At 37.1% G+C, this 17,381-nt stretch overlaps 3 protein-coding genes across 4 annotated transcripts; all 3 read right to left on the bottom strand.

Moving 5' to 3' along the window:
- Positions 1 to 620: 620 nt before the first annotated feature.
- LOC121331190 (low-density lipoprotein receptor class A domain-containing protein 1-like) lies at positions 621 to 4,014 on the bottom strand. Its single transcript, XM_041278413.1, has 6 exons — positions 3,242 to 4,014; positions 3,007 to 3,073; positions 2,001 to 2,141; positions 1,756 to 1,890; positions 1,163 to 1,291; positions 621 to 1,053 (listed from the first exon to the last, which is right to left on the bottom strand). Exons 1-6 carry the CDS (start codon positions 3,266 to 3,268, stop codon positions 908 to 910), a joined length of 645 nt encoding a protein of 214 aa, XP_041134347.1. The 5' UTR covers positions 3,269 to 4,014; the 3' UTR covers positions 621 to 907.
- Positions 4,015 to 4,313: 299 nt separating this feature from the next.
- Positions 4,314 to 8,371, bottom strand: LOC121331285 (transmembrane protein 59-like). Of its 2 annotated transcripts, none has more exons than XM_041278572.1 (8): positions 8,136 to 8,371; positions 7,772 to 7,877; positions 7,434 to 7,528; positions 6,873 to 7,025; positions 6,511 to 6,592; positions 6,203 to 6,329; positions 5,505 to 5,622; positions 4,314 to 5,215 (listed from the first exon to the last, which is right to left on the bottom strand). In XM_041278572.1, the coding sequence occupies exons 1-8, from the start codon at positions 8,289 to 8,291 to the stop codon at positions 5,066 to 5,068; spliced, it is 987 nt and encodes a 328-aa protein (XP_041134506.1). In that variant the 5' UTR covers positions 8,292 to 8,371; the 3' UTR covers positions 4,314 to 5,065. The 2 variants fall into 2 exon arrangements, with proteins under 2 accessions (XP_041134506.1, XP_041134507.1); XM_041278573.1 differs by having other exon boundaries at positions 6,203 to 6,326; positions 8,136 to 8,370.
- Positions 8,372 to 11,389: 3,018 nt separating this feature from the next.
- Positions 11,390 to 16,333, bottom strand: cdcp2 (CUB domain containing protein 2). The gene is made up of 6 exons (XM_041277443.1): positions 16,306 to 16,333; positions 14,830 to 15,177; positions 14,321 to 14,662; positions 13,340 to 13,693; positions 12,668 to 12,846; positions 11,390 to 12,397 (listed from the first exon to the last, which is right to left on the bottom strand). The coding sequence occupies exons 1-6, from the start codon at positions 16,331 to 16,333 to the stop codon at positions 12,080 to 12,082; spliced, it is 1,569 nt and encodes a 522-aa protein (XP_041133377.1). The 3' UTR covers positions 11,390 to 12,079.
- Positions 16,334 to 17,381: the final 1,048 nt, after the last annotated feature.

The following is a 17,381-nucleotide window of genomic DNA, read 5'->3' on the forward strand; positions in this document are numbered from 1 at the left end:
AAAGCATTATACTTATATGCCAAGTTTGCGTTTATTTTGTAAATCGCTTTGTAATTTGATGCTGAATTGGAAATATTTACTTTTCTGTACATGTTAGCACTTGATTTGTAAAATGCAACTCTCTGAAATACCTTGTGAACTTTTACAGATAAATAAAAGATTTGTTGTAAGATCAGCTTTGAGCGTTGACACAACTGGAGAGTACACAGATAACCAATCAAGAAAGACCTGAACCCTATCTAAACGTGTTTTCACTGTTATACAAGGAATTCCAGTGTTGACATGAGAGCCTGGTTACAGTACCACTTGGCTTGTGTGCTCAGTACTGTTTTGTATTACACCCAACAGTTTTCTTTGAAGTGACCAGGACATTTGTATTGACAATATTTGTTAAGCCCAGGTCCACTGTTTCCAGTACAGGCAGTTACATTTTAACAGTAACAATGGTGATATGAAATAGAAACTGCATCTACAAAAAAAAAAAGCAACAAGTTATGTACCACTTACTGTATTTAATAAACTTTATGGTAAACATTTAAATATGTACACAAATCTAATGAATTATATACAAATTATATACAAATACTATTTGAAATACATTATTTTGTACAAAACCTGTGTTAACTTAGAAAATAACAAAGACTGTTGTACAGATACTTTATTTGCTAGTTTGTTTTATGTAAAACTGATGTAGTCTTTGTTTTGCATCATACACTGCTAGTTTCATCAGCAATTGCTACTAAAACATACAACTTCTTATATATTTGACAAATCAGGTTAATCAAGGTTTCCCTTTATTTCCAGAAAAATAATAATCTTCCAAGTAATCTGCAACTTCCAAGTATATTCTGTTCATAAAAGCAAACCGGTGAACAAAGTGCCATGTGCTTGATCCTCTTTGCCGTAGTCATGGGGTGCATTTGTACTCGTCAGACCAGTCTGTGCAGTGCTGTACCCCATCTCTGCACAAGGATCTGGGAATGCATTTACAGTACTCATAGAAAATAGATGTGCAAGGCCACCAATTTGGCCCACAGGAAGGACAATTTGCCACTGTCGAGGGAAAGAATACAATATTAGGTCCTTTGAATACAAGTTGCAGTATATATGGATACTAAAGTGTTTGCATCAGTAGACAATCAGTAAAGATGTCTGTACTTACAAATCCCTACTTCATCAGAGCAGTCTCCACAGTTATTTATATCATTGCATTTTTCATCTATGTAAATCCAAAACTGGGGGTTCCCACATTTAAAAATCAGGTATGCTGGCAGGTTCTTTGGTAAATCACCTGGAAAGCAGGGCATGAAAGCCATTCACGTCAATCACATTTTTCTTGTTTTGCAAAACAGTGCAATTTGTTGCAACCCACATTTTTACTGAGCCTACTGCAAAAGCCCCTCAAGTGTTTACAAACACAATAAATAACACAAGCCCTGTCTGAGCTCCCATGTTACACTTTATAACAATAATTAAAGGAATAGCGGTCAGGCTTTTTTTGTTGTTGCTGCTAATTTCACCCCACTTTCATACTAAATATCTTGATATCCCTGAATAGGTAATTGTCTTCCCTTCAGATCTATGTAAAACATTTCAATGAGCAAGCCACCTCCCCAGTCCTGCTGTTATTCATTTTCTAGAAATGCAGGTGGGGGTGTTTCTCTTTTGCTGTCGCTATTTTTTTTTTTTTTTTTTTGTGGTTTTAAGAATGAAGCATCAAAGCATAATTTACAGGTAAAAAGAAAAAGTTCTTACTGCAGAGCTCAGAATTTTCATCTTCACCGTTGGCACAATTACTCATTCCATTGCACACGCTGGAAGCTGGGATGCATGTTACTCTGTCATCACACAGATAACCTGTCATGTTATTTGAAGTGCAATATCGGTTAACTGCAAGAACAAAACAGCAGTCAGTTAATGGAGAAATAAGTGTAATTTGTAGGTTGCTATCACAAACATTCTATGACGTGTTACCATTGTAATAAAGAAGAAGATCTGACCTGGTGTCCTCTGTGGAATGCCAAAAATAATGGCTAAAGCAACTGCAGCTGCCATTATTGCCAGTCCCAGCAACACAAAGACTGAAATACAGACACATCTTCTGCTGCAGCATTCACAGTTTCCGCAATCCTCACAGCAGTCTGTCAGCAAGAAAAGTGACCGTCATGTTGCTTATTCTACTCTTACAACAACCTGCTTGATTATCTCATTTACTCGTCCTTCTTTCCAAGTGTTAAAACTGATGTCTCTTAATTACGAGTGAAACGAACACACTCTATAACGTGATTCACGTTATAAGTATGGAAAGTGACAACTGTCTATAAATCCAGTTATTTGGTTACAGATATTTATGGTGAAAGTAATTTCTCATGAAACAACCTCACAGTAAATCCGGCTCATGCTCTTTTATTGATAATATGCTATTACCTCTCCAATTTATTTATATTGCTTGGATCACTGGCACGCTTTAAATAGATTTTTCTGTAAGATGTCAATAATTTGTCTTTTAACAGTCCCCTGTCTAGAAGAAAATAGCTGAATATTAGTTATATTCAATGTTTACACAGACACATAAACCAATGTGAACAGAAAGCACTGTTAAAAACAAACTGTATATTTCATAAATTCTTTTGTATAAATTCCACATTTTACATAAGAAAAACATCTATTAGACTGTCAGGTGTAAAGTTAATCAATATTTTTGCTCTATCATGACTGAGCTTTTAAAGTACTGGACAATATACATTACAAACAAACAACATGATTCGAAATAACAATATTACCTATGTGAGGTACACCAGGAATTATAATTCACACACTAATCCTAGATTCCTAGTGAATTATTTATTACATCTGTATAGGCATAAATTATCTTACATATTCTTTATTGTTTTATGTAGATGCAACATATATTTTCTTGATATGGAAAAATACAACTGAAATGCACAATGAACTTCTCTATTTGACTTTTATTAAAGGTTTTTATGCAAGAAGTGTGAACATTACCTTTCTCTCTTCGTGATAACATTGAGACAGTTGAACCTAGTGAGGCTGCATCAAAACTCCTACTTCTCTGTAAAAAGTAGGGAAAACAATTGCTTACACATTGAATTATATTTTGTTTCTACTCAGTTATAAACATACCAGTCCAGAACACAAGTCTTTTCAACATACTTCTTACAGAACAGCTAATACATAAGTTATAGGTTACCATGACAAGAGTAAAAAATGTATGAAATACCTGAGGGTGAGTCTTGTTGGACCTCATCTTTTAACAGTTTATTCCTCCACAGCTTCTCAGTGCCCAATGCCTGTATAATGTCCCTTCAAGCTTACACAATTAAAAATTTGTTCAGCCTCCAATTTGCTTTAAAGTTCCTTGATAACATGCACATCTTACACCACTCTGTCAAACAGTAATTCTGTCGCTTGGTTACCAGAAGAAACAGAGCCAAAGCAATGAGACTCACATACTGTTACCTGAACAATTGAAAACACGTATCATGGAAACAGTCAAGGGTTTCACTGTCAATCAAATACATGTTTGTGTTGACACTATTGAGCAAGGTCCAGCCCTGGCAAGAAGTGCAGAGGCGTCATGCCTCCTTCTACTGTTTGTTCTGGCAGGGTCCAAGTAGCAGCGAGATTCTGTATGAGGTATTCTGTAATGGCAGCTGCAGATGGGATCAGTCGTGTTTTGTCTCTAGAGCTCTTCTAGTGTGCAGCTACCTCACTTCTCTACAAAAATGTGCACAACAGGTCAAGGTCACCCACCAGGCGTTTGGCACTGGTTAAACACAATAATACACAGTAAGAATAGAGTATAATTTTGCAAACGTTGGCTGTGTGTCTGGTTGGTTGTTTGCATGTAAATTAACATTTAATGATACTTTAATATATTCCCCCCATTTATCCTTCCACTATTCCTATCCTTTCACATAAACAAGTTTAAGCAGACTATGCAAAAAGTAGACCCTTATTTGTTTTATACTCATTGACAAAAAGTATTTACAGAAACTCTATATATACATACACACCAAACATATATATATATATATATATATATATATATATATACACACACACTACATACATACATATATATATACATACATACATATATACATACATACATATATATACACATACATACATATTTTATATATATACACATACATACATATATATATTTCTGTAAATTCTTTGTCAATGAGTATAAATAAAAGGGACTCCAAAACAAGAAATTACACACAGCAGTGTATTGTGTCAAGCATGTTTAGCATTTTTTTATGTAAAGAAACATTAAACAATAACCCAAACAGTAATATTTTATTTATTATACAACACAATTATTAAATGTAATTAATTCTGTCCTTCACAAAAATTTGGAAGCTGAAAGCTCAAGGTAAGTACATGAAACATTTAAATGAAAAAAGTGAACAAGTGCAATGAGGAGAAATGTTTGTTTGATAAAAGTATGCAAGACATTCCACTGTATTAGTCTAGATTAGATTACCTATGGTTCAACTGCAACCATAAAATAACTTAATTGAAAACTATGCTCCTAGCCCTGATGATTATGACTTAGCAAATCAAGGAAAGAAAAGTAAACAAGCATGCCAAGCAAACTGATCTATACTATGCTCTGCACAGTCAATCATCAGCATTTCAAAAAAACGTTATACGTTTTTTTTTAATCTATAAAAGAGAAAAATAAAACACTGAGATAAATTAGTAAATTATGATTCACAAATACTAGATAACAAGACCTAGCACATGTCATAAAAATTACATCACTGCAGGTAGAATAGGTATGGTATAGTTTAGGTTGTGTGATGCAACAAAAAATGCATCAACACACTGAGATAACATCAATCAATATCCCCTTTCCTAGTGTAAAGCTTAGGGGGGGGGGGGGTAAGAGATCATGCAAAACAGAGCTGCAGTTAATCATTTTATTAACATAACCCCAACAACTAAACAAACCCTGTTAGAAAAACTGGTAAGACTAAAATGTTATCATTGACAGGCCATTTGGTTGTGCCAAGCCCCACACTAGTACATCCTAAATGTTTGACTGGTTCAGGTTAACTTTTGATGGTAAAGGCCCAGCTGCTTCTTCAGCCATTGAACTGATGATAACCAGAGAGGATGGTGGGTATGGGGTTAGTTTCTGGTCCTTCACATATTCCAGATCTCCATAAATGCTTAATTTCTGAAATAAAAAAGGTAGAAGCTTTAATACATTCTAAACATTAACGCTTTGGACTCTACATTTTATAACTACAAATAAGTTAAATAACACACATACATTGCAAGGAGATAAATAACATTATAGCCTTGAGTATCTACAGCATGTGAAAAAATATCCACCAGAGCTGGATCTGTGTTTTTCAATTTATAGCAATTTATAAAATGTAAATGTGACATCCAACAGGTGGGAACCTTTATTTTCAGTGAAAACCTGCAAGTCTGATAAATATCCAAATGTCAAACCATCTTACCTCAGATGGTACATACTGGTCCACAGCAGTTGCTACTGTTGCACAGCAAATCCAGATCAGCACCAGCACAGAAAGAACTAGTGTAGTTGTCAATATCCAACCAGGCAGCCAGGTACTTCTGAATCAGGTACATACAGCACACAAGTACTCATAGTAATTTCTATAAACATAATTAGTACACAAATCTACAGCACAGCACAGTACATTACATTTTTTTTTAGATTTAGTCATTGCCACTGACTTTTACCCCATTTTTCTCCCCAGTTTAGAATTATCAATTGTGTTATTATTAATCCTGGTTCACCACTGCAACCCCCCCCCCGGCAATTTGGAAAACTTTTTTCGCATTGTGGATCCACAGTGAAGCCACCAGACCTATAGTGCCGGAGGACAACCCAGATCTGAACGGCTCCACTGCAGACCCGCAGGTGCCTTATCAGGCACAGGGGTCGCTGGTGCACGTTGAACTGTGGACTGCCCTGCTGACCAAACCATCCCTACCCGGGCAACGCTTGGCCAATTGCGAGCTTACCCCCTGGGAACTCCCGGTCACGGCAGGCAATGACATAGCCTGGATTCAAACCTGCGATCTCCAGGCTATAGGGCGTGTGACAGTAAGTTCATTTAAACACAGTCATTATTAACAATGTAGTATAACTCACTCCTATCAAAAAACAGAGTATTGACATCTTACTAACCTTGAAAGACACTTAAATAAGTTATGGTCCTCCTTATCAACATTATCTGGGTCCACTCCAAATTCTTGCTCTTGCATGAAATTCTTGTGGTCGTGTTTGTAGATTGCATTTTCTGGGTGTCTATCTGCTGGAACATTACAATAGTTTAGGGGGGAAAAATATCAAATTTTATTATGTTATAATAATTATTATAATATAATAAATAATAAATATATATATATATATATATAATATATATATATATATATATATATATATGCACACACACACAATATATTATACACAAACACACAAAGTACTGTGCTTACATGATTCTCTGGCAAATGATGTGTCCTTCAGCTCCTCTTTCTGTGGTTCAAATCGTGGCATAAACTGAATCTGTGGCTCAGACTAAACAGGGAAATAAAAACAAGATTGTCAAACACACAATATGACTGTATCCATTTTGTACCTTACAGAACAAATCTCTAATTTTTGCTACTTAAAGTGCCTCATAAAATACATTAGTTTTTGTTTTAATGGCACGCCTGGCAACAAAACTTATTTTTCATACAGTATTTCGATAGAGATTTTATGCATTACTTCTCACAAAGGTAGGGCCAGCATTTTTTATACCTAAAAGCAAGTTCACTCTTTTTATCAATTACAGTATTAGGTTAATTTGCATTACCTGAAATATAACTACTTTGCCATCATCAGCTTGGAGGTAGAATGTCCACGAAGATGTTATGAAGCTCTGGGCTGAGCTCATCATATCATTCCAGAATCCACCCACCAAAGTAAGTGGAAAAGGAACATGCATCCCGGGCATCATGTCCAACAGCTGGAAACCAAACAATCAAAAAAAACTATTTAAAGCAGTTTTTTGTACTTTCTATATTAGAAAGAAAACTACATTATGCATTTATTTTGTGTGTGTAGTATCCCAGTTAAAAACCATCGCTGGCTGTACAGTTTTTTTTTTCCTGCAGCATTAATTACAGTTGCATTTTCCAAAAAAATTGTATTAAAAAAATAAACATACATTTTAACACACAATGCTTAACCCGCAGCTGATAATGCTGCCAACAATCAAGTGAGCTTGACAGTGTTTACAGATTTGTTTCTATGAAAACAGAATGGTCACCGATATAAACATTGGCATCATTTGCATTATAACGACTGCACTGGAAATATGGCTGTCTGGTGTTTCCAATGCCATCATATTCACACTGCAGTTACCAGACCTCACCTGTTCCTGTCTCTGTTCTGCAAATGGCAGTTGACTCTGGCATCCAAGATTACAGGCATATTGATCCTGTGACTGAGAATAGGCTTCATGACAAGCTGAAAACAATAATACAATTAAACTGCCATTGAGAATTCAAGGACAACACATATTCACCAGTTGGAAATTAGAAACTAACTACAGACATAAAGCGTCGGGGTTTTGTTATGTTATGTCGCATTACAAAAGTAAGACATTCCCACCCACGCATGTCTTGTGTGATGCTGCTTTATGAATGTTCTACCTTTTAAACATAGCACCCTTGCCCATTGAGAGATGTAATATAATTGATCGAGGATTACCCGAATCACACTCGGTCTTGGACTGGTTTAAGTCTTCTCTGTCGTTTACAAGCTGGCAAATTGAGAAGAGTCGACAACCCCTCTGGCAAGCATACAGCTCCTCTTCCTAAAAAGAAAACCAATAAACAAAATCAGTGGCTTGTTTCCGTTATTAATTACATAATTCCTACCACTCCACGCGCTTGTTGCAGTGGAAGTTAAAATTTGAACAACAAATACACCCAACGTCTTTACATGACGATGTAGTACGCATAACGTTGCAATCAAAAACACAGACCCTTATAACATCTACAGTAGGTAACTGTATAATCAATGTGAATACATAAAATACAGAACATTGTATTTGTAATTACAAACTACCTACCCTGGGGTATGTGTGCAAACTATAGGTCATCTGGCAGGTCTTGCGACAGGAACCCGTCTCTTCCAAAACACCGTCAAGTATAACGGGGGAACACCAGCTGCAGATGAACAAACAGCAAAATGTCAAGCAAAATCCAGACACCTTCCACACCTCCATTTTGTTTTTTCAGTTTTTCAAAACAAAAGCCTCACAACCGTCTCCCCCTTCCTTCTTCCTTATTCCTTGTTATGGTACGCCTGAACGAAAGTATCGCGAGAAAGTAAATCTGCGTGCTGCGCCCTCAAGGGCAAACGACGCCCCTTGAGTGGAGTCAGTCCGCTCACAGAGTCTGCGCGGGATGATCTGGTCTCTGGTGAAATAGGATCCGCAATTAACTATTCCCAAAAAGGTTTTGATAATTCTCGAAATTTTCCGGTTTCTCAAGCATATCTACAGCCAAAACAATACTTCACATGATAAAGTTGGTTAATTACGTTTACGTTAGTTAAAAGAATGTGTTTTTAGAGATGCCTCTCTCATAATTTTGCAGTCTGCTAGTTGCGCCCCAGCAGTAATGAGTGTCAGTATGTGTTTTCGAACATAAAAAATGGATTTAGTAATTGTGCTTCTTTTTTTTTTTTTTTCTGGGAGGACTTTTATAACCGTTACCACAAAGAGAAAGTGCGCAAATCATTTCAGCCATAGTCCTCTGGAAATAAAAATAAATAAATAAATAATGAAATGGACAGGTTTGTAGAAAGATTGTCAAAAGGAGAAGCTAAGAAGGAAGTGAAGACTCAAGGAAAGATCTACAGGCTAGCAACCATTGAGTCTTGCTCGTTTTAATGGTTTCGTTTGGTAGACAGCATCATATAAATTAGTTTGGGTGAGACGAGTACAGGCTTCATGTCTACATAATCACCGTTACCACAGATGAACTGTAATAATATATCCTAGTATTTCTACCTTTTTTTTAGAGTTGTGGTGATAGACATAGCAAGATTCAAATCAATGCTGGAGCTACCTAAGAACATAAGAACATAAGAAAGTTTACAAACGAGAGGAGGCCATTCGGCCCATCTTGCTCGTTTGGTTGTTAGTAGCTTATTGATCCCAGAATCTCATCAAGCAGCTTCTTGAAGGATCCCAGGGTGTCAGCTTCAACAACATTACTGGGGAGTTGATTCCAGACCCTCACAATTCTCTGTGTAAAAAAGTGCCTCCTATTTTCTGTTCTGAATGCCCCTTTGTCTAATCTCCATTTGTGACCCCTGGTCCTTGTTTATTTTTTCAGGCTGAAAAAGTCCCTTGGGTCGACACTGTCAATACCTTTTTGAATTTTGAATGCTTGAATTAGGTCGCCACGTAGTCTTCTTTGTTCAAGACTGAATAGATTCAATTCTTTCAGTCTGTCTGCATATGACATGCCTTTTAAGCCCAGAATAATTCTGGTCGCTCTTCTTTGCACTCTTTCTAGAGCAGCAATATCTTTTTTATAGCGAGGTGACCAGAACTGAACACAATATTCAAGATGAGGTCTTACTAGTGCATTGTACAGTTTTAACATTACTTCCCTTGATTTAAATTCGACACGTTTCACAATATATCCGGCCAAGCACAGGAAAACTTTCTGTTAGGCTTGACAGAGCTGAACAAGAAGATACCATCGAAAGAAGTTTTGCGATCAACAAAGATTGTTAAGATATAATGAGAAGTAAAATAAAACACAGGAGCTGTTTGCCCTTATATTGTAAGGGTTGTGCTAGACATACAGTAAATGTTACCTATCTGTGAGCTGTGCTATAAACAGTTTAAACAGCTGCTTTGGGCTTGATAAAATGCCCTATTACTATGGATAGGATTACTGTATCTTAGAGGTTGATTTGACTGCCATATACCCTGCTGGAATAAGACACACCTGGATTCTAGTAAAACATTTTCCAGCACTGGTGAATAGCTTTTGGTGTTATCAACCACATATTTTAGTGGTAAGCAGTGAACAACCACAGTTGGTTGATGCCACAGTTCTGCAAAATGCTTTAATAATTTCAGGTCATACTGTAAACAAGATGCGGAATCATTCAGATCCTGAAGTTACCAGTCTAGGCAGTAAAGGTTACAGGCAGTGACAGGCGTTCATTGAAGAGAATGCCAACAAGCCCTCAATAGAAGTCTAATGTGACTGGCAAGCGGAATGCTTCAGGAATAATACTAGAAAGCTGCCGTCTGAGTCCATGGAAGTGGAGGTATGTAGCATACTGGCAGTGGTGCCGATTGTTTTTTAAAAACGGACAATAAAAAAATACTTCAAAGGTGTATATTGCTGGGGTTTTCTTAAATCTCATTAGCTTCAGTGCCCTTCTCAATGCTCCCGTATCATAGTTTAGTTCCAGTTAATTTCTAAAACTGTAAGTAAGCATGTAAGTAAACATAAACCAGCAGTGGGGTAAAATGAAGCAAACTCCCTGAATCAAAAGGAGTTGTAGGAGATGCTGCAGGTAAGTTCACAGCGATTCTATGTTTCTCATTTCCATGCTGATCACCCCCTTGTTGAAAACATCGAGAGAGAGGTATTCCATCAGTGCTCTCGACCCATCAGCGGGGGCCTGCACTAGGTAAAGTCGCTAGTTTTCACCTTAAAACACAAGCTTGATATCCGGACACAGGACAAAGACAGCGAGCTACCTGTGAACCAGTTTGTAAAAACCAACAAAAAATACGTCTGAACGGTAAATGTCTGTCATCAGGTTCTACCAAATGAAAAACATTATTGATGGATGTTCATAAAAACAGGCTTTTCAGAGCTGAACTTTATTTTTCCACTAATCCTTGATACATTTTATAAATACTGTATGGAAACATTGTGGTAATAAATATAATAAACTGCTGTTAATCCTTAAAAACTGAATATTTTGTATAAAACACCCGATGGTGACATGAATCATACATACTCTGTCTTCGTCTACTTCTCTATCCTTTGCAATGGTTCACTGGTTAAAGACAACATATTGTTCTTGGATACCAGTTATTTAGAAATAGCCTGTTGTAAAGTTCTGTTCTGCTGGTGAATAAATCAATCTGTGCATAGATAGGTTCTTTTAAACATTTTAATATTTAGTTTCATGCAAAAAAAACAATGAATGATGGATTTTTTTTACACGATGTTTTCACTATATTTATTTAACATTTACATTTTTTATGATAAGTGTGTCTGGACTGTATTCCGCAAACTGCAATTCTGTTATTTGCCAGCTTATCATTTGTAGGTGTGCTTTTTCTTGCTCCTGCACAATTAAATAAAAAAAAAAAAAGAATAGCTGTAGTGTTAATTAAATACCACTAGGTGGCAGTGTGCCCTAGATGAAATGTAAAGAATGAGAATAGATCACGGCCCTGCACCCTTTACACTGCACGTATATCTGACGGACAGAAACATCTTTTATGATTGTGAATTAATTAATGTACAACAGCCTGTACTTACCATGTCTCAACCTGTGTGCAGTATTGAATAAAATCAGGGCCATACATTCTGCTGTGCATTTATTTCATACATTTTGCATTCAAGAATAGAGAAAGAGGTGCTATATTACTGTACTTAAATGCAGACTAAATGAAGGAATTATTTGCACTGTACCGTACATTTTGCTCCGACCAGGCTATGGAGAATGGTTTCCACACCAAATCTAAATGATATGCTGGTGCTTTTTTTATAGTTCACTTACTGAAATTAAACTGTAATAATGTGCAATATAAAAGGGGTTTAAAACCAATTTCAGCTATTATTTATGACAAATGACAATTCCACACATTATGAAATAACAAATGTCACTGTACATTATTTACACTTGTCAAAAAGATCAACAGTGCTGCTCGGTATACTTCTATTTATATCTTTGAGTTCCTTTAAAAAGTCAAGTGTTTGTTAGCAACTCTTTAAAATAAAAGCTAACTTTGGTGGCTGCTTCTTAAAGCAGTACCAAGCCTATAATAGCAATCAGCATTAGGATGCCAGCCAGAACACAGATACTGATGAAGACGATGTCGCTGGTGTCATGTTTTTTCAAGCTGTCTGAATCCGAGGTGTCTGTTTGCACTGGCTGTGTTTCCACCAGGTTCTCAGCCTGCTGGCTCAGCCTTTTGGGGTCACCCCCTGAGATGATATTCACTGAGGCTTCCTTCCGTTTGGGGTTGCACAGGACTTCATACTGCTGCCTGTTCTCCTGGTGTCCCTCAGAGAAGTCAATGTAGAGGGTGTTCACTATCATTGTGGTGTTTCTTCTTTTCTGCAAAGCAATTGAGTATGATGCAAAAGAGGCATGAAGACTGTTTATGGGCTTAGATCATAAAGCATGCGTTTGACCAGTAAATGTGTCTCAGCATTATGTATTTACTGGAATGGTTCTACAGGAAACCATTCTAGTAAATCCTTACATAGACTATGTAAAGATTCTATAAATAAAGGGGCTAGTTAACGGAGGGTGAATATTATTTATTTATTTTTTTGACAAAACAAATTCAAAACACTGCCATTCTCAATATTTATTTTTCTTTACCTGAGATGCTGTGTCACAGGAGTCAAACCTGGCCATTATTTTGTAAGTGGAGGCAACAGTCAGTGCGGCACAGGAGGGGTTCCCCAGGTAAATACTGTGGCGATCCAGCTTAGGAAGGACCTGCTGTGCGATCTGGATCTGGAAATCAGTTCTGCTACAGCTGACATTCATTGGAACTACTTCATATAGGAAAACAAAAATTATTACAGAATTGTGATGGTCCAAAATGAGAAGTGAAAGTTATAAATACTATCATTACCCACCACCAGGAGAAGTCGAGATAAAGGAACTACCTTTATCCCTAGAATATAATAACAAAAATACTTTAACATTGAAACATTTTGATAAGAAACAAAGACACTTATAAATCAAAAAAGTTAAGAGATTTGTTACAGAATGAAAAAAAATAAAATAAAAAACTTGATTTAAGGTCTCATTAAAATGGGAGAGAAGCTTGCTTTCTGCCATATTCTAAAATCTTTAGATGACCCCTTGAACAGCAAGGTCTGGGTAAACATTTCCATAGACCCTGGATGGCATTATAAATGCAAGTTGCAACATGTAAAAACAGTAAACTCATAACAACTTGAATAATAACCCTATTGTAGCTGTGGCCCCGCTGCCCTTTCCAAGTATGATTGAGGTATGCAGGTATTTTGCTCTGGCACTCACCTCCCGTGTAGGTGACAGAGAAGCCCTTGTTTGCAGAGTCACGGTCAGTGCTCAGGACGATGAGGAGTTTGTTGGTTCTGGACAGAAGAGGGGGAGACAGCTCGCCTCCACACCACCTACCCAGCAAGGGATCCGAGTCACTGCTCCCATCATAAACAGCCACAGAATCATAGTCACAGGCGTCGGTCAGGCTGTTCCTGTCCTCCAAAGCCATGTCAGAAAAGAACAGCTTGATCCTGTATCCTGGGGCTAAGCTGATTGTCCAGTGGCAGTTAATATTGTTGGGGTAGACGTTAGGATACTGGGGGCTTGTAAAATTACCTGTAAGGGCTGTAAACACCTGCTGACATTCACCTGTGTTTAAAACAAAACAAAAAAAAAGATGAAATGAGTGAAGGTAATGAAGGGAACAAACATAATTTAGTGAATGTAAAATTTAACTGCTGTGGCTACAAATCTGGTTATCTCTTCTGGATTTTTGTCTGTAAAAAGGCAAAGACATAAAGGCAGCAGTACTGTATTTAGTTGTGCCTTTTAGATAATTATACTTCTAAATTATGGATACCCCTGCAGGCATGGCCATAACTAGCTATGAAGACACAGAGGTCGTGTCTTCAGTACAAAAGTCTCCTTAATTTTCTCTGTTGGTTTTTCTGTGTAACTGGTTGAATAGTAAATACCAAGCAGTCATATAAATACTGCAGCTATAGCTTGAAACCTCAATGTGACCTCGGTAGAATTTCAGCTATGGTTATGGACCTGCCTGCAGGCATAGCTGGGTAGTTCAAACATTCTATTCTTTTCATCATTCTAACCTAATTTTTGGTTACTTTGATTGATTCCCTCTTCAATAGGTCCCATGAAGCTGTATGCTGGGTATACCATACCAACTACAGCTGCTGCGTGAGCCATGATAAAATAAAAGAAAGGGGTTACAAGTTTTTTTTTAATCTCAAACAAGAAATTCTTGGATTGTCTTACCTGAAAAATAATATGCTTTAAAGCCCCTGCCTCCGATGTTGAAATCCGATTTAAACACTACTAGCAACTGGTTGGTGCTGGAAATAATATCTGGGGGTTTGTTACCACCACAGTAATTACCTAGGTGTTTGTCTGTCATTGCAGACCCATCAAATGTAGCCACATAGTCAAAGTTACATTCCTCGTTGTTCTCTAGCTGGAAGTCGAGGAAAACCAGGCTGACCATGGTGTGGTCGGAGACTCGGACGGTCCAGTAGCACTCTGCATTGTTGGGGTAATTATCAGGGTAATCAGGGCTGGATATAATCCCGGACAGACCAGTTAAAACCCCACCACACACATCTGGAGAGAGAAAACAGAGAGAACATACTGTGAAGTGAGGTACAACAGCAGTGTTAAGATCAGCCCCTGTTTAGAACATTAAAAGCAGTTTCCATTTTATTAAGCTGTGCAATTTTAGCCGTTCGCTCTATTAAGCTGTACTGTTTTACATATTTTAACAGTATTACCTTTTCTGTAAGTGACTGCAAACCCCTTGCTAGCCACATGCCTGTCGGAGTGGAAAACAATGGCCATGACGTGCCAGGAGGAGGTGAATGGAGGGGGAGTGCTCTTGCCACAGAACTTGCCCAGGAGATTGCCTTCATCCTCGGAGACCCCGTTGTAAATCTTTATGTAATCATATTCACAGCTATCATGATACTCCAAGTCGAAATGCTGAAATGTGAGCAGCACCGACGATCCCTCGGACACCACAATGAGCCACGAGCATTCTGTATCAAAGGGGTACATCCCCGGGAAGTTGGGACTGGAGACATTGCCGTTAGGTGCAGAAAGAATACCGCCACATTTAACTCCTGTTGCAAACACAGATTTAAATATAACCACAAAGGGATAACAATGGGTATGGCAAGCCATAATGGTTTAGAATTAGACCTGGTCAGATCTTTTTTTACGTTAATCCAACAAGACACGAATAGAAGAAAACTTCCTTTAAAAAGGCTATCTTCAGCAGAACCCAATTAGATGTACTGTAGATGCATTAATGTCTAAAATTTGTAATAAATAAATATCCAAAAGCGGTCTGCACTTTATCTGCACAGCACTGATGCGAGGGCCACCTTGCTTTTCTTTAGGCCAGCTCAGACAGCCTGTGAGGTTCAGTATGAACAAATGAACAAATAAAAACTACCAAGAAAAAAGCAGTACTTATATTATATTACTTTAGCAATTAATATCATTGCATATGAGAAACAAAAATATGACTGAAGTGCCAACTAACCGCCAAGGGCCTGCTTTTAGAGCAAAGATTGCCTTCACTACTCGAAAAAGTCTAATGTTGTTTTCCTTATGTGTAAAGGATTATGTTTACTGTAATTTTCATTGTAACATTTTTAGGATTTTGGTGTCTGACAGCACTTTTAATATATACTGCAGTAAACCATTACCATCATACAATGAAATTAAAATTCAACAAGTATTGTTTTATGTAGTTAAAGAGTATCTATACAGCTACAAGTGTATGTGTCAGTTGATGAAAATGTATCTGGTTATTCTCAAACACACGTAAAACAAGCAGAATAGAATGGTTTTGCAACATGCATCGCTTGTCTGTCTATGTACACACCATTAACTAGTAAACTGTCTATCGCTCTTTAAAATAAAATTTAATACATACCTGATTTTAATATTTAACTCACTTCTGTTTAAACTCAAGAAGAGAATGGAGGCAAATGACAGGTTGTGCCTCTCATGCAATCTCCAGAAACCTTGACAAATGATAATGTGTTCTATGACTGTTCACAATAAAAAAAATACATCTGATACAGAAAAAAAACTTCATCCAAAATTGTTTGTAGGTTTCACGTTTGGAAGAAGACACAGAAAATGTAAGTTTGAAATGTTGTTGTTTTTTTTTTTCTATACAGTTTCCCTACCTGTAATTAAAATAAATTGCCGGTAACAACAAAGCAAACCGTTCTTACCTTTCTTTGTTACACCCTTGCTGGCCATGCAGAGAAAATGAACTAACACAGCAATCCTTATTGGGATGTTCTGCATACTTGGACACAATAGTTCTATAGCTCCAACAAGGTGAAAATGCTCATGGTTCTGAAATGAAGTCAAGGGTTGTAGAATTAATAGTGGGATTAATAATGTATCACTAGTTTGAATGAGTAACCTGACCCTGACTCCTTCACTAAATTTTAATGGTCTGTATCAAATGTCTATGAGATTTACATGATACCGGTACCATGTCAATACACACGAGTTTAGGGGAAAGACATAAATGTTTGATACATGGAACAAAGGGTCGACACCGAGTTTGCTAAAGAAGAGATCCAAGTTTGTGTTCTATTTTGCCTTGTCCTGGTTATGTGTGCCTAAACTTCAATATATAGCCTACTTTAAGACCGATTACATTTTAGATGGCATTTTATTTCGGTAAGTCCTGATGGGGCTTTCTCTAACATTCTAGAAGCATTAGAACCATACTTAGGGATTTCAGCTGATTCATATTTTTTCGAGTCCCTAACTAATGAGATAATTCCACTCTTTAAATTATCGTTAACACTATTTTTAAAGTGTATATATTTGTTATGTGAATATGTTTTGCCTAACAACGTGAAATATTTTCCAGATAACCCGCTTGTACCAGGTTTTTTTTTTTTTTTTTTTTTTTTAATGTTGAGCAATGCAGTGTATAATTGCCATATCTAAATAGCTAAATTACTGCGGCAAAGGGAGCGTGTTATCAATTATCAAGCATTTCTAATGTGGTATGACCTTAGCATCGGACATAGCCAAGAGAGGTAACGCGTGTCACTAATTAAATAACAATGCAGTTCTTCAATATACAGATTTGGTTTAATTTCCTATGCCAATAAATGGTTTACAAGTGCGTTTCCTTGTTGACTTTAATTGTTTACAAAACCAGAGGCGTGGCAAGGCATCTGATGAGTTAAATGAATAACAAGGAGCGCATAGCTTTAGCAACCAGAAGCAGTGGCAGGCTGTGGCAAGAGTTTAATACATACAGGTGTTATCGAATTATTTAAGG

Source organism: Polyodon spathula, chromosome 18 (genome assembly GCF_017654505.1).
Source record: "Polyodon spathula isolate WHYD16114869_AA chromosome 18, ASM1765450v1, whole genome shotgun sequence".
Taxonomy (NCBI): domain Eukaryota; kingdom Metazoa; phylum Chordata; class Actinopteri; order Acipenseriformes; family Polyodontidae; genus Polyodon; species Polyodon spathula.